Source organism: Sphaeramia orbicularis, chromosome 10 (assembly GCF_902148855.1).
Source record: "Sphaeramia orbicularis chromosome 10, fSphaOr1.1, whole genome shotgun sequence".
NCBI classification, from domain to species: Eukaryota; Metazoa; Chordata; class Actinopteri; order Kurtiformes; family Apogonidae; genus Sphaeramia; species Sphaeramia orbicularis.
In genome coordinates, this window is record NC_043966.1 from 5,628,547 (window position 1) to 5,642,353 (window position 13,807).

At 36.2% G+C, this 13,807-nt stretch overlaps 1 protein-coding gene across 3 annotated transcripts; it reads right to left on the reverse strand.

The window, feature by feature from the left end:
• Positions 1-4,523: 4,523 nt before the first annotated feature.
• On the reverse strand, positions 4,524-8,388 carry LOC115426606 (E3 ubiquitin-protein ligase TRIM39-like). 3 transcript variants are annotated; one of them, XM_030144715.1, is made up of 3 exons: positions 8,265-8,378; positions 7,281-7,443; positions 4,524-6,899 (listed from the first exon to the last, which is right to left on the reverse strand). In XM_030144715.1, exon 3 carries the CDS (start codon positions 6,895-6,897, stop codon positions 5,254-5,256), a length of 1,644 nt encoding a protein of 547 aa, XP_030000575.1. In that variant the 5' UTR covers positions 6,898-6,899; positions 7,281-7,443; positions 8,265-8,378; the 3' UTR covers positions 4,524-5,253. The 3 variants fall into 3 exon arrangements, with proteins under 3 accessions (XP_030000575.1, XP_030000576.1, XP_030000573.1); XM_030144716.1 differs by lacking the exon at positions 7,281-7,443 and having other exon boundaries at positions 8,265-8,388; XM_030144713.1 differs by having other exon boundaries at positions 4,524-7,443.
• Positions 8,389-13,807: the final 5,419 nt, after the last annotated feature.

Below are 13,807 nucleotides of genomic sequence, written 5' to 3' on the forward strand. Positions count from 1 at the left end.
CAGCGATTCTTAATGCAATATATCACAAATGCATGGGGTGAACAAAAACTTTTTTCCACAACTTTATGTATTAGGGTACTTAATCTGACCCAACTAAGCGGGATGCAGACAGTTTTAATGATACCAGTCACATATATGAGTGTTTTCTGCATGAACGAGTCAAAATGTCAGCTGTAAAAAATGTCTGCTGGGTATTATAACAACTTCACCCTGTCTTTTAGAAAATACTACATGATAATATCTAAATATTGACAGTGGACCCCCAAAATTTTATTTATTAGGCACAATAATGCATTTTTATTACCGGAACAAAATTAGAGCAGAGACAGATTAATTATAAAATTTTGCGGGAAATGATTTGGCCTAATGTAAAGCCGACCTGTCAGCGGCAGAATGAGACCTGAAGTATTGGATGGGATGTTCTCAGGCTCTGAACACGCACTGGATCATTTACAACCTCCCAGTACCAGCGATGCAGGTGGAAATGGGGGTTATGTCTCTGAGGATTAGGAGAGTGATGCTGATGCTGGCATACTGGGTCAGTCTGCAGGGGCATAGTGAGTCACATCCTGCCGTGGGTGTTTTAGCAGCACACTGTTGGGAACATAATGATACAGATTTCTCAAGTTTTCGTTGGATTGGTGATGCAAAGGCGGAAAACACAGGAGTAACTCTTACCTCTCCTCCCTGGATACTTCCATTTCCATTTCCATCTATAGATCTCAACTTACAGCAGGAATTGAAGCACAAGTCTGACTAACATCCAGTTTAGGAGCAGTTTGACCAGGGTTTCTGAAAGTCTGTCTTCAGTTTGCAGACTGATCCAAAAATCAGACGTAAGTTGAGCAGGAGGGTCAGGTCAAGGAAAAGTGAACATGTGTGATATAAATCAAAGTTATTCTTAGGATATACTATATGGACTCATTTCTTTAGCTTAGAATCTTAATTTTTTGAAACAGTTTTCCAATTTTCAAATGATTCAGTAGAAAAAAAATTACAACCGATAGAACAAAAGTAACTTTCAAATTTATTGACACCTCTCAGCACTGACTTTTTACCACATTTTCACAATACATAACATGCCAGTTTCTGTCCTACTTATAATACTGTAAGGGGTAACACTGCATTATTTTTATATATTACATTGTTTTATGAGAATTTTACATATTTATTGTTATAAAGTTTGCATTCAGTGTACTATAAATAAGTTATGGAACATTTGTGGCTTTTTTTTTTTTTTTTTTTTACAATAAGTCTTCATGCCATATTGACACAGTAGTCTGTAGCTCCATAGCTCCACAAACGCCCCCCCTCTCAGTACTGTCCAGCCGGTCTGTGACCAGGAAGGCCACTCCTGATCACAGACGACCCCTCCCACCCCCTCCACCACTAATTCCAGCTGCTGCCATCAGGCAAACGCTAATAATCTAAAATGAACACTTTGCTGTTTTTAACTGCACCCCTCCTCCTTTTTAGCAATGATTGCACCTGAATGTTGTTTTAATGTGTTTTGTTTAAATGTTTGTGTTTTTAGTGTGTTGCTGTATACAATAAAGTCTGTCTGTCTGTCTGTCTGTCTATCTATCTATCTATCTATATTTTTCTTAATTCAAGATTTTTCTTAATTCAAGATTTTTCTGCTTAATTCAAGCAAAAAATGAAAATTATCTTGGTAATATTTCTTGAAACAAAATTTTCCAGATCTATTGTCCAAAAATAAGTTCTTACATCTCACTGAAAAGTTACTCTTTAGGTGATTATGTTTTATTTTCAGTGTGATGAGATATTTTGACTAAAAATGAGAAAAATACACTTGGTAAGATTTAGACTTTTTGCAGTGTACCTAAAAGACAGAAAGCAATAAAAGGCAATGTGATTAAAACAATTCAAAATATGCAGAATAATGAAAACAATATGAAAAAGAAGCTTTCAGAGAGTTTCAGTGATGAAAAAGTCATCCAGTTGTGTTCATTTGTGTTGTTTAGCATTTTAGCTCTGTTGGTGATGGTGTGTTGCAGATGTTACTGAGACTTAGACTGAAAAAGCTGATCTGTACCATTCCAAGAATCTGAACCACAGATCTATTTAGAAAGTAAAACTAATATGTCGGACACTGATAAATGGTGCATTAATCTTTGTAAAAGTAGGGAGAGTCTGCAGATTTTGCACCATTCGTTTAAAGAGTTAAAACTTTTATTATCATGCAGTATGATGTCCAATTTTACTAAAACCTGAAAACATGGTGATATTTAATGAAACTAAAAAACAAAAGGTTCGAATGTTTTGTAAATGTGTGAGTTTTTATGAAACCCTTCATTCATTGTTTAATGATTCTAAATAAATGGTTGACATTATTTTTTGTGTTTCATATCTAAAGGGTTTTTGTCGGAGCTATTTGTCTGTTTAGTTTTTTGTTCAAAGTTAATTTACCTTTTTGGTTTTTGTTTGTTGAATATTTAGAAGATTTTTTTTTTTTTTCTTTATTTTCATGGTTATAGTTTTCATTCTTTAGTATTTAGCACCTTTTTGTTTTGTGTTTTCAGACTGTGGGCACGTGGGTATAAATAGGCAGCATCAGTAGATCAGCATGCACCTGGGTGGGCCGATGGTTTTTTACCAGAGAACCAGACAGACAGACAGACAGGATGAGCAGGACAGACAGCACAAAAGGCCTTGGTTGTTGTTTACCTGCAAAATCCTGGAAATAAACCATCTGAAATACATCTACGGTATGGCCATTGTATTTTTGACTGTGTAACCCACAAACCCATGGTGCATCCAGTGGTTGTTTGAGTTATGATAAAGTCTTAAGTTCAGTCACTTTTAAGTTGATTTAATTTTGATGACAAATAGCCACTACAGTTTTTTTTTTTTTCCAATAAAGAGTTAAAACTGACTGTGGAAACTTCACACTGGACTTAACGCAATGTGGACTCTGTGCCTCTCCACTCTTCCTCTAAACTCTGGGCCCTTGATTTCCAGATGACATGCACAGTTGACTTCCATCTGAAAAGAGGACTTCGGACTTTCCACAGTCAGTGCTGATCTGGTCTGCCATGGCATCTGCTGGTGCTGGTCCACTGTGTTCTCTGAAGTCCACAGTTAACACACCCATCTACCAGGACATCTTAGAACACTTCATGCTTCCTTCTGCTGACAAGCTTTATGGAGATGCTGATTTCATTTTCCAGCAGGACTTGGCACCTGCCCACACTGTCAAAGGTACTAAAAGCTGCTTCAGTGACCATGGTGTTACTGGGCTTGATTGGCCAGAAAACTCACTTGACTTGAACCCCTTAGAGCAGGGGTGCCCAGTCCTGGTCCTCGAGAGCTACTATCCTGCATGTTTTAGATGTTTCCCTCTTCCAACACACCTGACGGTCACTATCAGGCTTCTGCAGAGCTTGATGATAGGCTTATCATTTGGATCAGGTGCGTTGCAAGAGGGATACATCTGAAACATGCAGGATAGTAGATCTCGAGGACCAGGATTGGGTACCCCTGCCTTAGAGAATCTATGGAGGATTATCAAGAGGAAGTTTAGTGACACCAGATCCAACAAGAAAAGCACTCGGAGAGCGTAGACCTCCGCCAAGACAGATCCCGCCCCCCTGCCCCCCGATCACCACCAAAATGTAATAATTTCTTCCTTGTGCCAGTATCAACATTTCCTAAAAATTTCATGAAAATCCATCCATATCTTTTTGAGTTTTCTTGCTTACAAACAAACACGCAAACACAAAAAGCAAAGTGATCACAAAACCTTCTGGCAAAGGAAACAATGCAGATGAGCTGAAGGACACTATCAAAGAAACCTGGGCTTCCATTCCACCTGAGCACTGCCACAGGCTGATCACCTCCAAGACACGACACATTGATGCAGTAACTCATGTAAAAGGAGAACCAACCAAGTGTTGAGTTCATGGAAATAAACAGACTTTTCAGAAACCTGACACTTATGTTTAAAATATCCTTTTTTTAATTGATTTTATCTAATATTCTAGTTTTCTGAGACACTGAATTTTGGGTTTTCATTATCTGTAAGCCATAATCATCAAAATCTCGAGAAATAAAGGCTTGAAGTATTTCACTCTATGTCATATGAGTCTATATAATATATGGGTTTCACTTTCTGAAATGAGTTACAAAAAATATTGTACTTTTTCATCATATTCAATTTTTTTTAGATGTACCTGTATGTTCAGTTCATGAGACTGGACTGAAAAAGTCCCTTTTTCACAGATATCACATGTATAAACTATTAAGATGGTGCTAGTTTGTACATTTCATCTATGAGGGCTGGGTGATCTGGACAAAAGGAGACATGATGATCTGTTGAAGCAGATTCACAGTCAACAACCTGGAATTATTCAAAGAACAGATTTATGAGGCTGCAGGGGCTTTTGGTTGGTTTATGACTGTAACACTCTGCATTTTTGCATCATTTTTTATACTATTTACTATATACTATTTATTATACCATTGGAGTTTTAGATAAAAAAAAAGAAGAAACTTAAGACAAATCTGTTTACAGTTTAATATGTATATATTTAGTTCTATATAGTTTTACATTTCAGAGACAAAGAGGAAATAATGTGAATATTTCAGTCTATTTCCTCATAGTTTACATGTAAATACATAGTTCAGATATTTGAGCAGAATCATAAAAATAAGTAGGTTTGTGATTGATCAAATGGACTGATTGGATTTCAACTTCAGTAAATTTAATCAGAAAATATTTGAATAATTGATGAATCCTTTCAATATATTTGCTCTTATTGTATAACCTCCGTCTGAGCTGATGTGAAAATAAATAAAGTGTTTATAATAATTACACGTATTTGTCTGCTATAAAGAAATGGAAAACATTTAACATTTAATGATTTTTCTCATTTAATATGAATATGACTGTATTTATTACAGCTGATGAACATAATCTTTATGGTAATTGTTATTATTGAATATTGAATTCTCCTGAACACTTCTATCATTTAAATGTATAGAAATTAATCACATAATGGAAACACATTTACAATCCCGACATTTTTGATTAAAGTGAACATTAAAACACCATCATTATCATTGGATTAAATCACAGTGAATCAGAATCTGTCAAACCAGGATCATTATCACCACAGATGTTAGTATTTCAGTGCATTTGGATACAGATTAATACACATTCAAACTGTTTACATCATCACTAAGTTCAGTGACTCCAGTTAATCAGAGAAAATCTGTACATCTGATGAGTTTCTACTCAGTGTCGACAGGAGTGATGATCAGAGGAGCAGAGTTTGTACCTCCATAATTAGGACTTGGACTGAAGTATGGGAGGAGTTTATCATTGAAGCAGCAGCCAATGAAGGAGTAGATGAGAACTGAAGAATCTACGTCATAAAAGGAGACCAGACCCTCCTCATAATCCACAAACACCCCCACCTTCTGAAGACCAGACTGCACAGACAGATGGACAGCAGGACCAGCACAAGCTTTGTACTCATTTCCATTTCTTAACCAGATGTTCCAGTATCCGTTCTGAGGGTTCAGTCTGATCTGTCCTTTCCTGTTGATGGACTCTCTGACCACTCCTAAATCCCAGTCAGTCTTTCCTTTGACCTGAACCTCAAAGTAAAACCTGCGTGAAGAGAAACTCTGCTTCGCTAAGATGCAAGGACAACCAGAGAATCTCTGTGGATTGTCTGGAAGGTTCTTCTTTACATCACCATGATGAACCTGTTTCTCATCATCAGACAGGATGAGATCAGGATAAGCTGTATCTGGATCCAGGGTCAGATCCACCTCATACTGTTGGACTCTCTTCAGCTCAGCTCCAACCACCACCTTCTTCTTCTCTTTTGTCAGTTTGTTCTTCAGCTCAGACACAGCTCTCTCCACAGTCCCCTCATATGATGGTGGACGGACGCTGATCTTTGTCCAGGTCTTCATGGGTGGAGCAGCTTTGACACATGTGAACCTCTGGACAAAGTGGTGGTGGTCTTCACAGCCTGAGAGCTGCTCCACCTCAGTGCTTCTCTTCTTCAGCTCACAGATTTCCTGTTCCAGCTCTTTGATGAAGTCTTCAGCCTGTTTCTCGGTGCTCCTCTGCTTTTCTTGGATCTTCTCTTTGAACTGGTCCAGACTTCTCTGAACAGACTCCATCAGAGCAGTGAAGACCTCCACACCTTCTGCTGTCTTTGTGTCTGCAGCGTTCTTACTGAGCTCCACTGACCGTTGGATCTCCTGGATCTTCAGTCGTCTCTCCTGGATCATCTGCTGAGTTTCAGCCTCTGTCTTCTTCAGCTCTGCCTTCTGTTCTTCATATTCATCTTTCAGATGAACAAAGTCATGGTTCTTGTGGTCGACAACAGGACAGAGCAGACAGATACATGTGTGGTCGCTTTTACAGAACAGCTCCAGAGGTTTCTCATGTTTCCTACACATTCTGTCTTCCAGGTTCTCCACAGGGTGGATCAGCTGATGTCTTTTCAGTCCTGAAAGTGTCAGATGAGGTTCCAGATGAGTCTGACAGTAGGAGGTCAGACACACCAGGCAGGACTTCAGGGTCTTCAGTTTGGTTCCAGTGCAGACGTCACAGGGAACTTCTCCTGGTTTGGCAGCTTGTTGGACTGAGCTGCAGATGTTTGGTTCATGTTGAGCTTCACGTCTGAACTGAGCCACCATCTTTGAGATGAACGTGTTGACGTACAACTCAGGTCTTGGGTGAAAAGCTTTTTTACACATGGGACACTGGTAGTTTTTATTATTATCCCAGTGTTCAGAGATGCAGGATTTGCAGAAGTTGTGTCCACATGGTATTGTGACTGGATCAGTGAAGACACCCACACACATGGAACACAGGAACTCATCTTCAGACTGGACACGACCAGCAGCAGCCATATCTGTGGACCAAAAGAACATACACATCACTGACAGATGTGTAATTATATTATCAGTGTTAATTGTAATGTGATCATTTACAATAAGGAGAGTCATAACAGACTCCTAAATGACTCTGCAGCAGTGTTAATGATCCATGATGTCAGTCCGATACTTGGACTTTGAAATGTTCTGGAAGTTCATGGAAGTGTAACTGTAGACAAAAGGGATGGGAAGATTATCTGATACGTATCGATACGTCGACACACACATCGACAGTCTGAGTGCACCGGTACAGAAGCTGCAAGTGAACGAAAAGTTTGGAATGATATCACAATGCATCAGTTATTGAATGTTTGTATTGATGAAATTCGATCTGTTTAATAGAATATATTTTTACTTGCATTTAAAAGTGTTCCTCTTTATTTGGGTAAAGTTTTTCTTTTCTTCAGACCCAGGTTAACATGCACTGTGGATTTGTGGATGTGTACACTGTACACGACAGTATGAGCTCCGTGGATGGACTGGGCACGAGCACCACCGATGAATAAACGTCTGTATCTGAATCTGACAGAAACAGAAGGAGGAGACCACATGTGGTTACTGAACGAGTACTTTTTATTATATTGACTGTATTGAATACTGCCGTACATACCACAGATACTTCCTTAAACAGTGACGTACATATCTAACAGCACATCCCAGAATACCTTGTGCAGGTGTGTCTTAAAGTGACAGAACCTTTTTCTGTTTTACCTACATTACAAATACATGACATTACAAACTGATTCAGCGAGGGAGCAAGAAGTTGAGTGTTAGAAACGTGCAAAAATGACTTTGAAACCAAGTCCTAACTTTTTAACTGACTGTATGTGAGGCACGTGTTCTGAAATTGCACAAAAGCCACTTTGAAAAAAGTCATGGTCATATTTGATAAATAAATAATCAAGTACATTGAATTGCACTGCATATTTTTTTTTTTTACCAGAATGAATGTGTTGAATCAGAATGACCTTTTTTATCTCTGTATCATGATTTGGGTGTGAATCGTATCGTATTGCATCGCATCACGAGATGCCACACACATATCTGTAATATACTGGATCATTTCGGCCTTACAACGAAGATTCCCAACCCTAGTAGAAAATGTTCGTGGAAACAAAACCAGGAAGAGCCGTACAGTCAAAGTCCAGACCATATAAAGGACACGGGCTGTAATAATATAGAATATATGTGAATACTGTTGGTTTATCCATGTAGTTCAGAATGATAGGAACTATTTCAGGAGAGTTGGTGTGAAATGAATAGAGTTACTGTGTGTTTGTGTGTTTGTGTGTTTGGAGTTGAATTGTGGTGTTAAAGCTGTAAATCAGCTCAGCTGTACTCACCGCTGTTTGTCAGAGACTGTGCTGAGACTTTAAACAGATCTGATGAAGTGGCTTCAAGGTTTGTTTGTCGGTTCCACAGACACGTCTGCAGCTCTGCTCACACTGAGAATACGTTTCACTTTCATGTCTGGGAAATGATTCTTATTCAGCTGAATGTGGCTCCACCTCTGACCTGTTTCCTGGTTCATGTTTTGGTAAAATCTACATGTGTGTTTTATCACAGAGCACAGACATGTAGAAGGGTTCTGGTTCTGTAAATACATGTGTGGGAGTTGGAATGTTTAGAAACAGGAATAAGAGCATTATCTGTACAGTCAGCTGTTGAACCTGCTGTTTAGGTTCTAAAACATTAACAGGATCCATTTATTTGTGGATGGTTCACATGAATGAACACACCTGTAAAACCAGTTTTAAATTAAAAAAAAAAAGTAAGTAAATAAATAAATAAAATGCAATTAAAAATTTTAAAATACAGTCTATTCCAGTTACAGGCATCAAAAAGCTTGATCTTTTGGATGGAAAACTGAAACAACATATGGTAAAAAGTTATTGTAAAGGATTTAGTAAACTTTATTGAATTTGCATATAACATACATACAATAAGATTATAAAAAAAGGACAAAGTTAGCACATTGTAGAAGCCAAAAATAACAAATACCTCCCTTTAAGGAAATGAAATAAGTAAATAAATAAATAAATAAGATGCAAGTAAAAAATTTCAAAATACAGTGTATTCTAAGTACAGGCATTAAAAAAAAACATCTTTTGGATGGAAAACTGAAACCACATATGGTAAAAACTTTCTGTAAAGCATTTATTGCTTTTGTACATAATCGGTCCTTTTCTCCTCCAGTCCTGTTGGCGGCGCTGTCGCAGCTCTATTCACTTTGTCAAACCATTAATTAAAACAGCAGAAGCAGAAGTTAATCCTCCTCGGCTCCAGGTGAAAACACCTGAATGACAGGTGTGTAATTAACGGTTAGATTCGAGAGTTTTTCTGATGTATTTGACATGAAACCGGATAAATATGAAGAAAAATTAGAGACTAAGAGAACGACAATAAAAATATGATGAAGGAGGAGGAGCCATGTTTGGAGTTTATTTCAGCTGGGAAAACAAAAACCAGGTAAGAGGCCGAGTTAGAGTCTACTTCATCTCAAACTTAAGAAGTGACAGAAGTTACAAAACTAAAATCTAAGTGTTTAAACTGAAATGAGACAAACACTGGGGTTTTATCGTCATCTGGGTTTGTTTTATCTTGATGTTAAACTTAATTTGGGGGGAAAATGAAAAGCGTTCGTAACATGGATGAAGAAGGAAGACACAAGGTGAGATTTGTGCCTAACAGGTGTGGATTATATTATAAATATTAATGTAAAAGTAGCAACTTAGTTATTTTCTAGGTTGTTCATTCTATAGAAATGTGCACTTTTGGGAAAATTGTATTAAAATGTGTATTTCTACAAAAAAAAAAAAAAAAGTCCTACCATCCTACTGTAATCCAAATCACCAGTTGTATAATTTCAGTTGAATTGCTGTTCTTAAATGTTTATTTTGCACTTTTGTTTAGCATAAGTACACCAATTTTAAAAGAAATAGATTTTATAAAATGCATGACAGTCAGACATTGTGTATTTTTTCAAGACCTTAACACCAATAAATACAAAAACAATTCAATAAGTTTAATAAAACACAATTCAATCAAAATGAAGAAAATTCTAATAACATACCAGGCTTTATATGAAACAGAATAAGTCCTAAATCACAATATACTAGGTTCAGTTTACTTTATTTATACCTGTAGGTAGATTTGTTTGGCAGTTATAATGACGTCCTTTTGACATTTCTCAAAACACAATGACAACCAAACCAAAGCGTGAACTGACCACTTGTGTGTTTTATGTTGTTTATCTTTTGTGCCTGTTTCATTTAATGTCGTCATTTGTACCGTTTCGTTGCATCTTTGACAAATAATTTTAAACCACGATTCTCATCTGGTTTCTTCAATTTTCTCTCAGGATCCAAAATCATCCTCTGAATGTTTAAGAAATAACAGTTTCACATGAACTGACATGGTTGGTATTGACAGACATGAACATTTCCCTCCTTCATCACCTGTTGTGTTTGTCTTCATCAGAGCTGGAGATGGTTTGTCGTCCAGAGGTTCAGCGTCGGTCCAGGCAGAAACAGACGAGATGAAGATGTGAGGAGGAAGATCTCCTGAGATGACGGTGGTGAGTTCATATACGAGGGGGATTCAGACAGAACCCAGCTTTGACCTGGTTTAAATCAGATGGACTTAAAGGCAACGTTTGCAGAAGTGTATTGACCCAGACCAGGGGTTCCCAAAGTGGGGTACGCATACCCCCAGGGGTAGTTAGAAGAAGGCCAGGGGGTACTTGAAATTGTTTTGGAAAAATACTAGGGCTGTCAAAATTAACACAGATTAATCCATCATCATGATTAATCTGATTAAAAACTTTGAACACAATTAACCCATCTGCAGCACAGAATGACTCTGAACGTCTCTGACAACGTGTGGGTCAGTTTGTCCAGTAGAGTTAGTGTTAACGCACATGAACAAACGGTCCGTTGATCCGATAGTGACAGGCAGCAGAACCAACCCATAAAGATGGAAGACGATAAACAGCACGTTGGTCCTCTGGATGGAAATATGAGGACAAAAAAACCCAAGACAGAACAGTCGACCGACATAAAGTATTAGACACACTCTGCAGGGAGGAGTTTTCTTTTCACAGACTAGGGATGGGATTCGATAAGAATTTAACGATTCCAATTCTATTATCGATTTTGCTTATTGATCCGATTCCTTATCGATTCTCGTTGGGTGATGGCATAAAAGAGTACAGATGGGCTTGTTTGCATCAACTGTCTTTTATATTTTCATCTCTGCACAGAAAATATAACATTCAGTATGCACAAATAATAGTAACAGATGACACCGGGCCCAGTTGGGGTGGGGGGCACTGAACAGTGAAACTGTAATGCATCATCCAGCTTGCAACAAACACATTCAGTGGATATATTTTCCCTTCTTTCTTGAGTCTGTTTGGTCTTGAAAAATGAAACACGATTAATATAGATTAAAAATGAATGATATTTAATTGTGATTAATCAAAATTAATCCACAGCAACCCTGTGATTAGTCCGATTAAAAATTTTAATCGCCTGACAGCACTAAAAAATACATTAAATAAGTCCTCATGTACAGAATACAAAGCAAATAATGAGAATTAATGCTCTAATGTAAAACACATTAAATACATTCATGTAATAGTTTTATTGTCAATCATCTTGTTTAAGATTTGGTAACATTTTAAAACCATTTTAATTTTATATTCAAAATGAGTTTATTTGAGTAGTTAAGTAATTATTTTTTGTTGATGAGAGGTTCATTTATTAATTAATGACCAATTTATTTATTTATTTTTATTAATGAAAGAGGCCACTTTTCAGTTTATATTTTGCACATGAAACTGATGTAATTTTTTTTTTAATATTACAGTTAAATATATGTTGTTTGCTTACAAAGTTTTGAAAATATAAACAGACACCTTTGGCACAGGAACAAATTTTGCCTAATTTTTTTCCGTCAATAATGCTGAAGTGAGAGTTGGGGGTATTTGGCTTTAAAAAAAAAAGTATATTTCAGGGGGTACTCCACTGTAAAAAGTTTGAGAACTACTGACCTAGGTGGAGCATATCGTTGGGCTCATACACCATATGGACAAAAGTCTTCCTGATGTTGTCTAATCTTTATGTTCTCTACAAATTGACGGTTATTTAAGAATTGAGAAGTTCCTCATTGCATCATTTAAACACATATTTCCAGCTGAATCATGTGGGTCACTGCTGTAGTCATCCACTGGAAGGATATTTATAGTTTTTGTCACCTTTCTGCAGAAAATGTTGCCCTTTTCCTGTGATTTTAGCCTAATATTAACAGCAAAAAACTCGTAACATGATCATTTTATACCATCTACAGACAACCAGGTTTACAAATCATTGGAAAATGTTAGTTTCCTTTGTCTCTTTGGAATATTTAATTTGTTTTCCTAATAATAATCATCTTATAATCGGTTGTATTTAATTCTCGTCGATGTTTTGACCTTATACAGTTCAGTGATACAGTTTATACCTGATAGATGTGATTTTATTAGGCTGTAATGGGTCATTTTATCCACTAGAGGTCCTCCTTTACCTTTTATAAAATAGTTTGCAGCAGGTGTTGCGTAACTGCACTTCTGTTCTGTGTGTTTTTACATAATGGACGTTGTGTGATTTGACTGAAATAGACGCAGATTATCAGCGTGAAAGTCGGCTGGTGGAATTAATAAGGTCAAAAATAAAAACAAATGAGATTATATTATATGTATGTAATATAAACAGATTTTTTTTAAATGAGGCAAGGAATTGTGTTTTTTTTTTTTTTTTTACTATATTTTTCATGCACTTTGTTTTATTTGAATTGTTTATACATTTAGCTGGTATTTTACACCTTGCATAGGCTAGCAGTTGAACCAGTTTTAGGACCTTTGTTTCCTTTAAATCTACAAAATCCTTCCATTTAGAAAACAAAATAGGATACATTTGATTTTTGTGTTTTTATATTTTTCCATATAACATATAATATCCTGTTGTATCACTGTAAAATGTTTAATGGGTGAAAGAAGAAGGTGAAAGAAAAAACAATAAAAAGTAAAAAAAAAAAAAAAAAAAAAAAAATCGTTTTTTATTTTCTCTCAGCTGCAACATGTTGTAGAAAGATTAGGACAGTTTAGTGTCAACTGTCAGATTATTGGTTAAAGTTCATATGCTAAATATATTATTATTATTATTATTATTATTATTATTATCATTATTATTATTATTATTATTATTATAATAATAATAATAATAATAATAATAATAATAATAATAACCCTGATTCACTGCTCCATAATACATTTATTTAGTGTTTTTTCCCACATTATTTCATAAATTTGATTATTTATCATAGATTTATAATATAATGTTTCACCTCATGCAGTTAAAAAATATCTGTTATTATTTGAGTCGTACATTTCATAACATAAGGAGTAAATCTCATCATTGTTGGCACCAGAACAGCTTTTTATTAATCTTGAAATGCAGTGTTAGGTCTAGGTTTGTGGAGGGTTTAGCTGCTATGGTTGAGTTTTTTGTTGTTATTTCAGTAAATATTGTGGCTTTGCAAAATTCAGAATGCTTGTCAGTGCAATATATTGAAAATGGCTCAAAGAAAGATAAAAAGTTATGTTTAAATCATTGATAAAGTCAGCATGCTAGTTTAGCTTTGCAAATAATAGATGATGCCCAAAGTCTGATGAGGTTCGTATGTGTTTTTTTTCTTGTACGCCGTTAGAAAAATCAGCTTTTTTGTGCCTTTCTGTCTGAAGTTGCGTTAATGTGAACAGACAACTTCAATATTTCAGCTGTAATCTGATTTTTTTGTGCTAAAATGGAAATGTGGCATCAGTAACTGCAGGATTTGTTTAAAAATG

What these genes read in the sequence shown, in the direction of transcription:
- LOC115426606 (XM_030144713.1), bottom strand. Translation starts at nt 6,993, where the DNA reads ATGACTCTCCTTATTGTAAATGATCACATTACAATTAACACTGATAAT.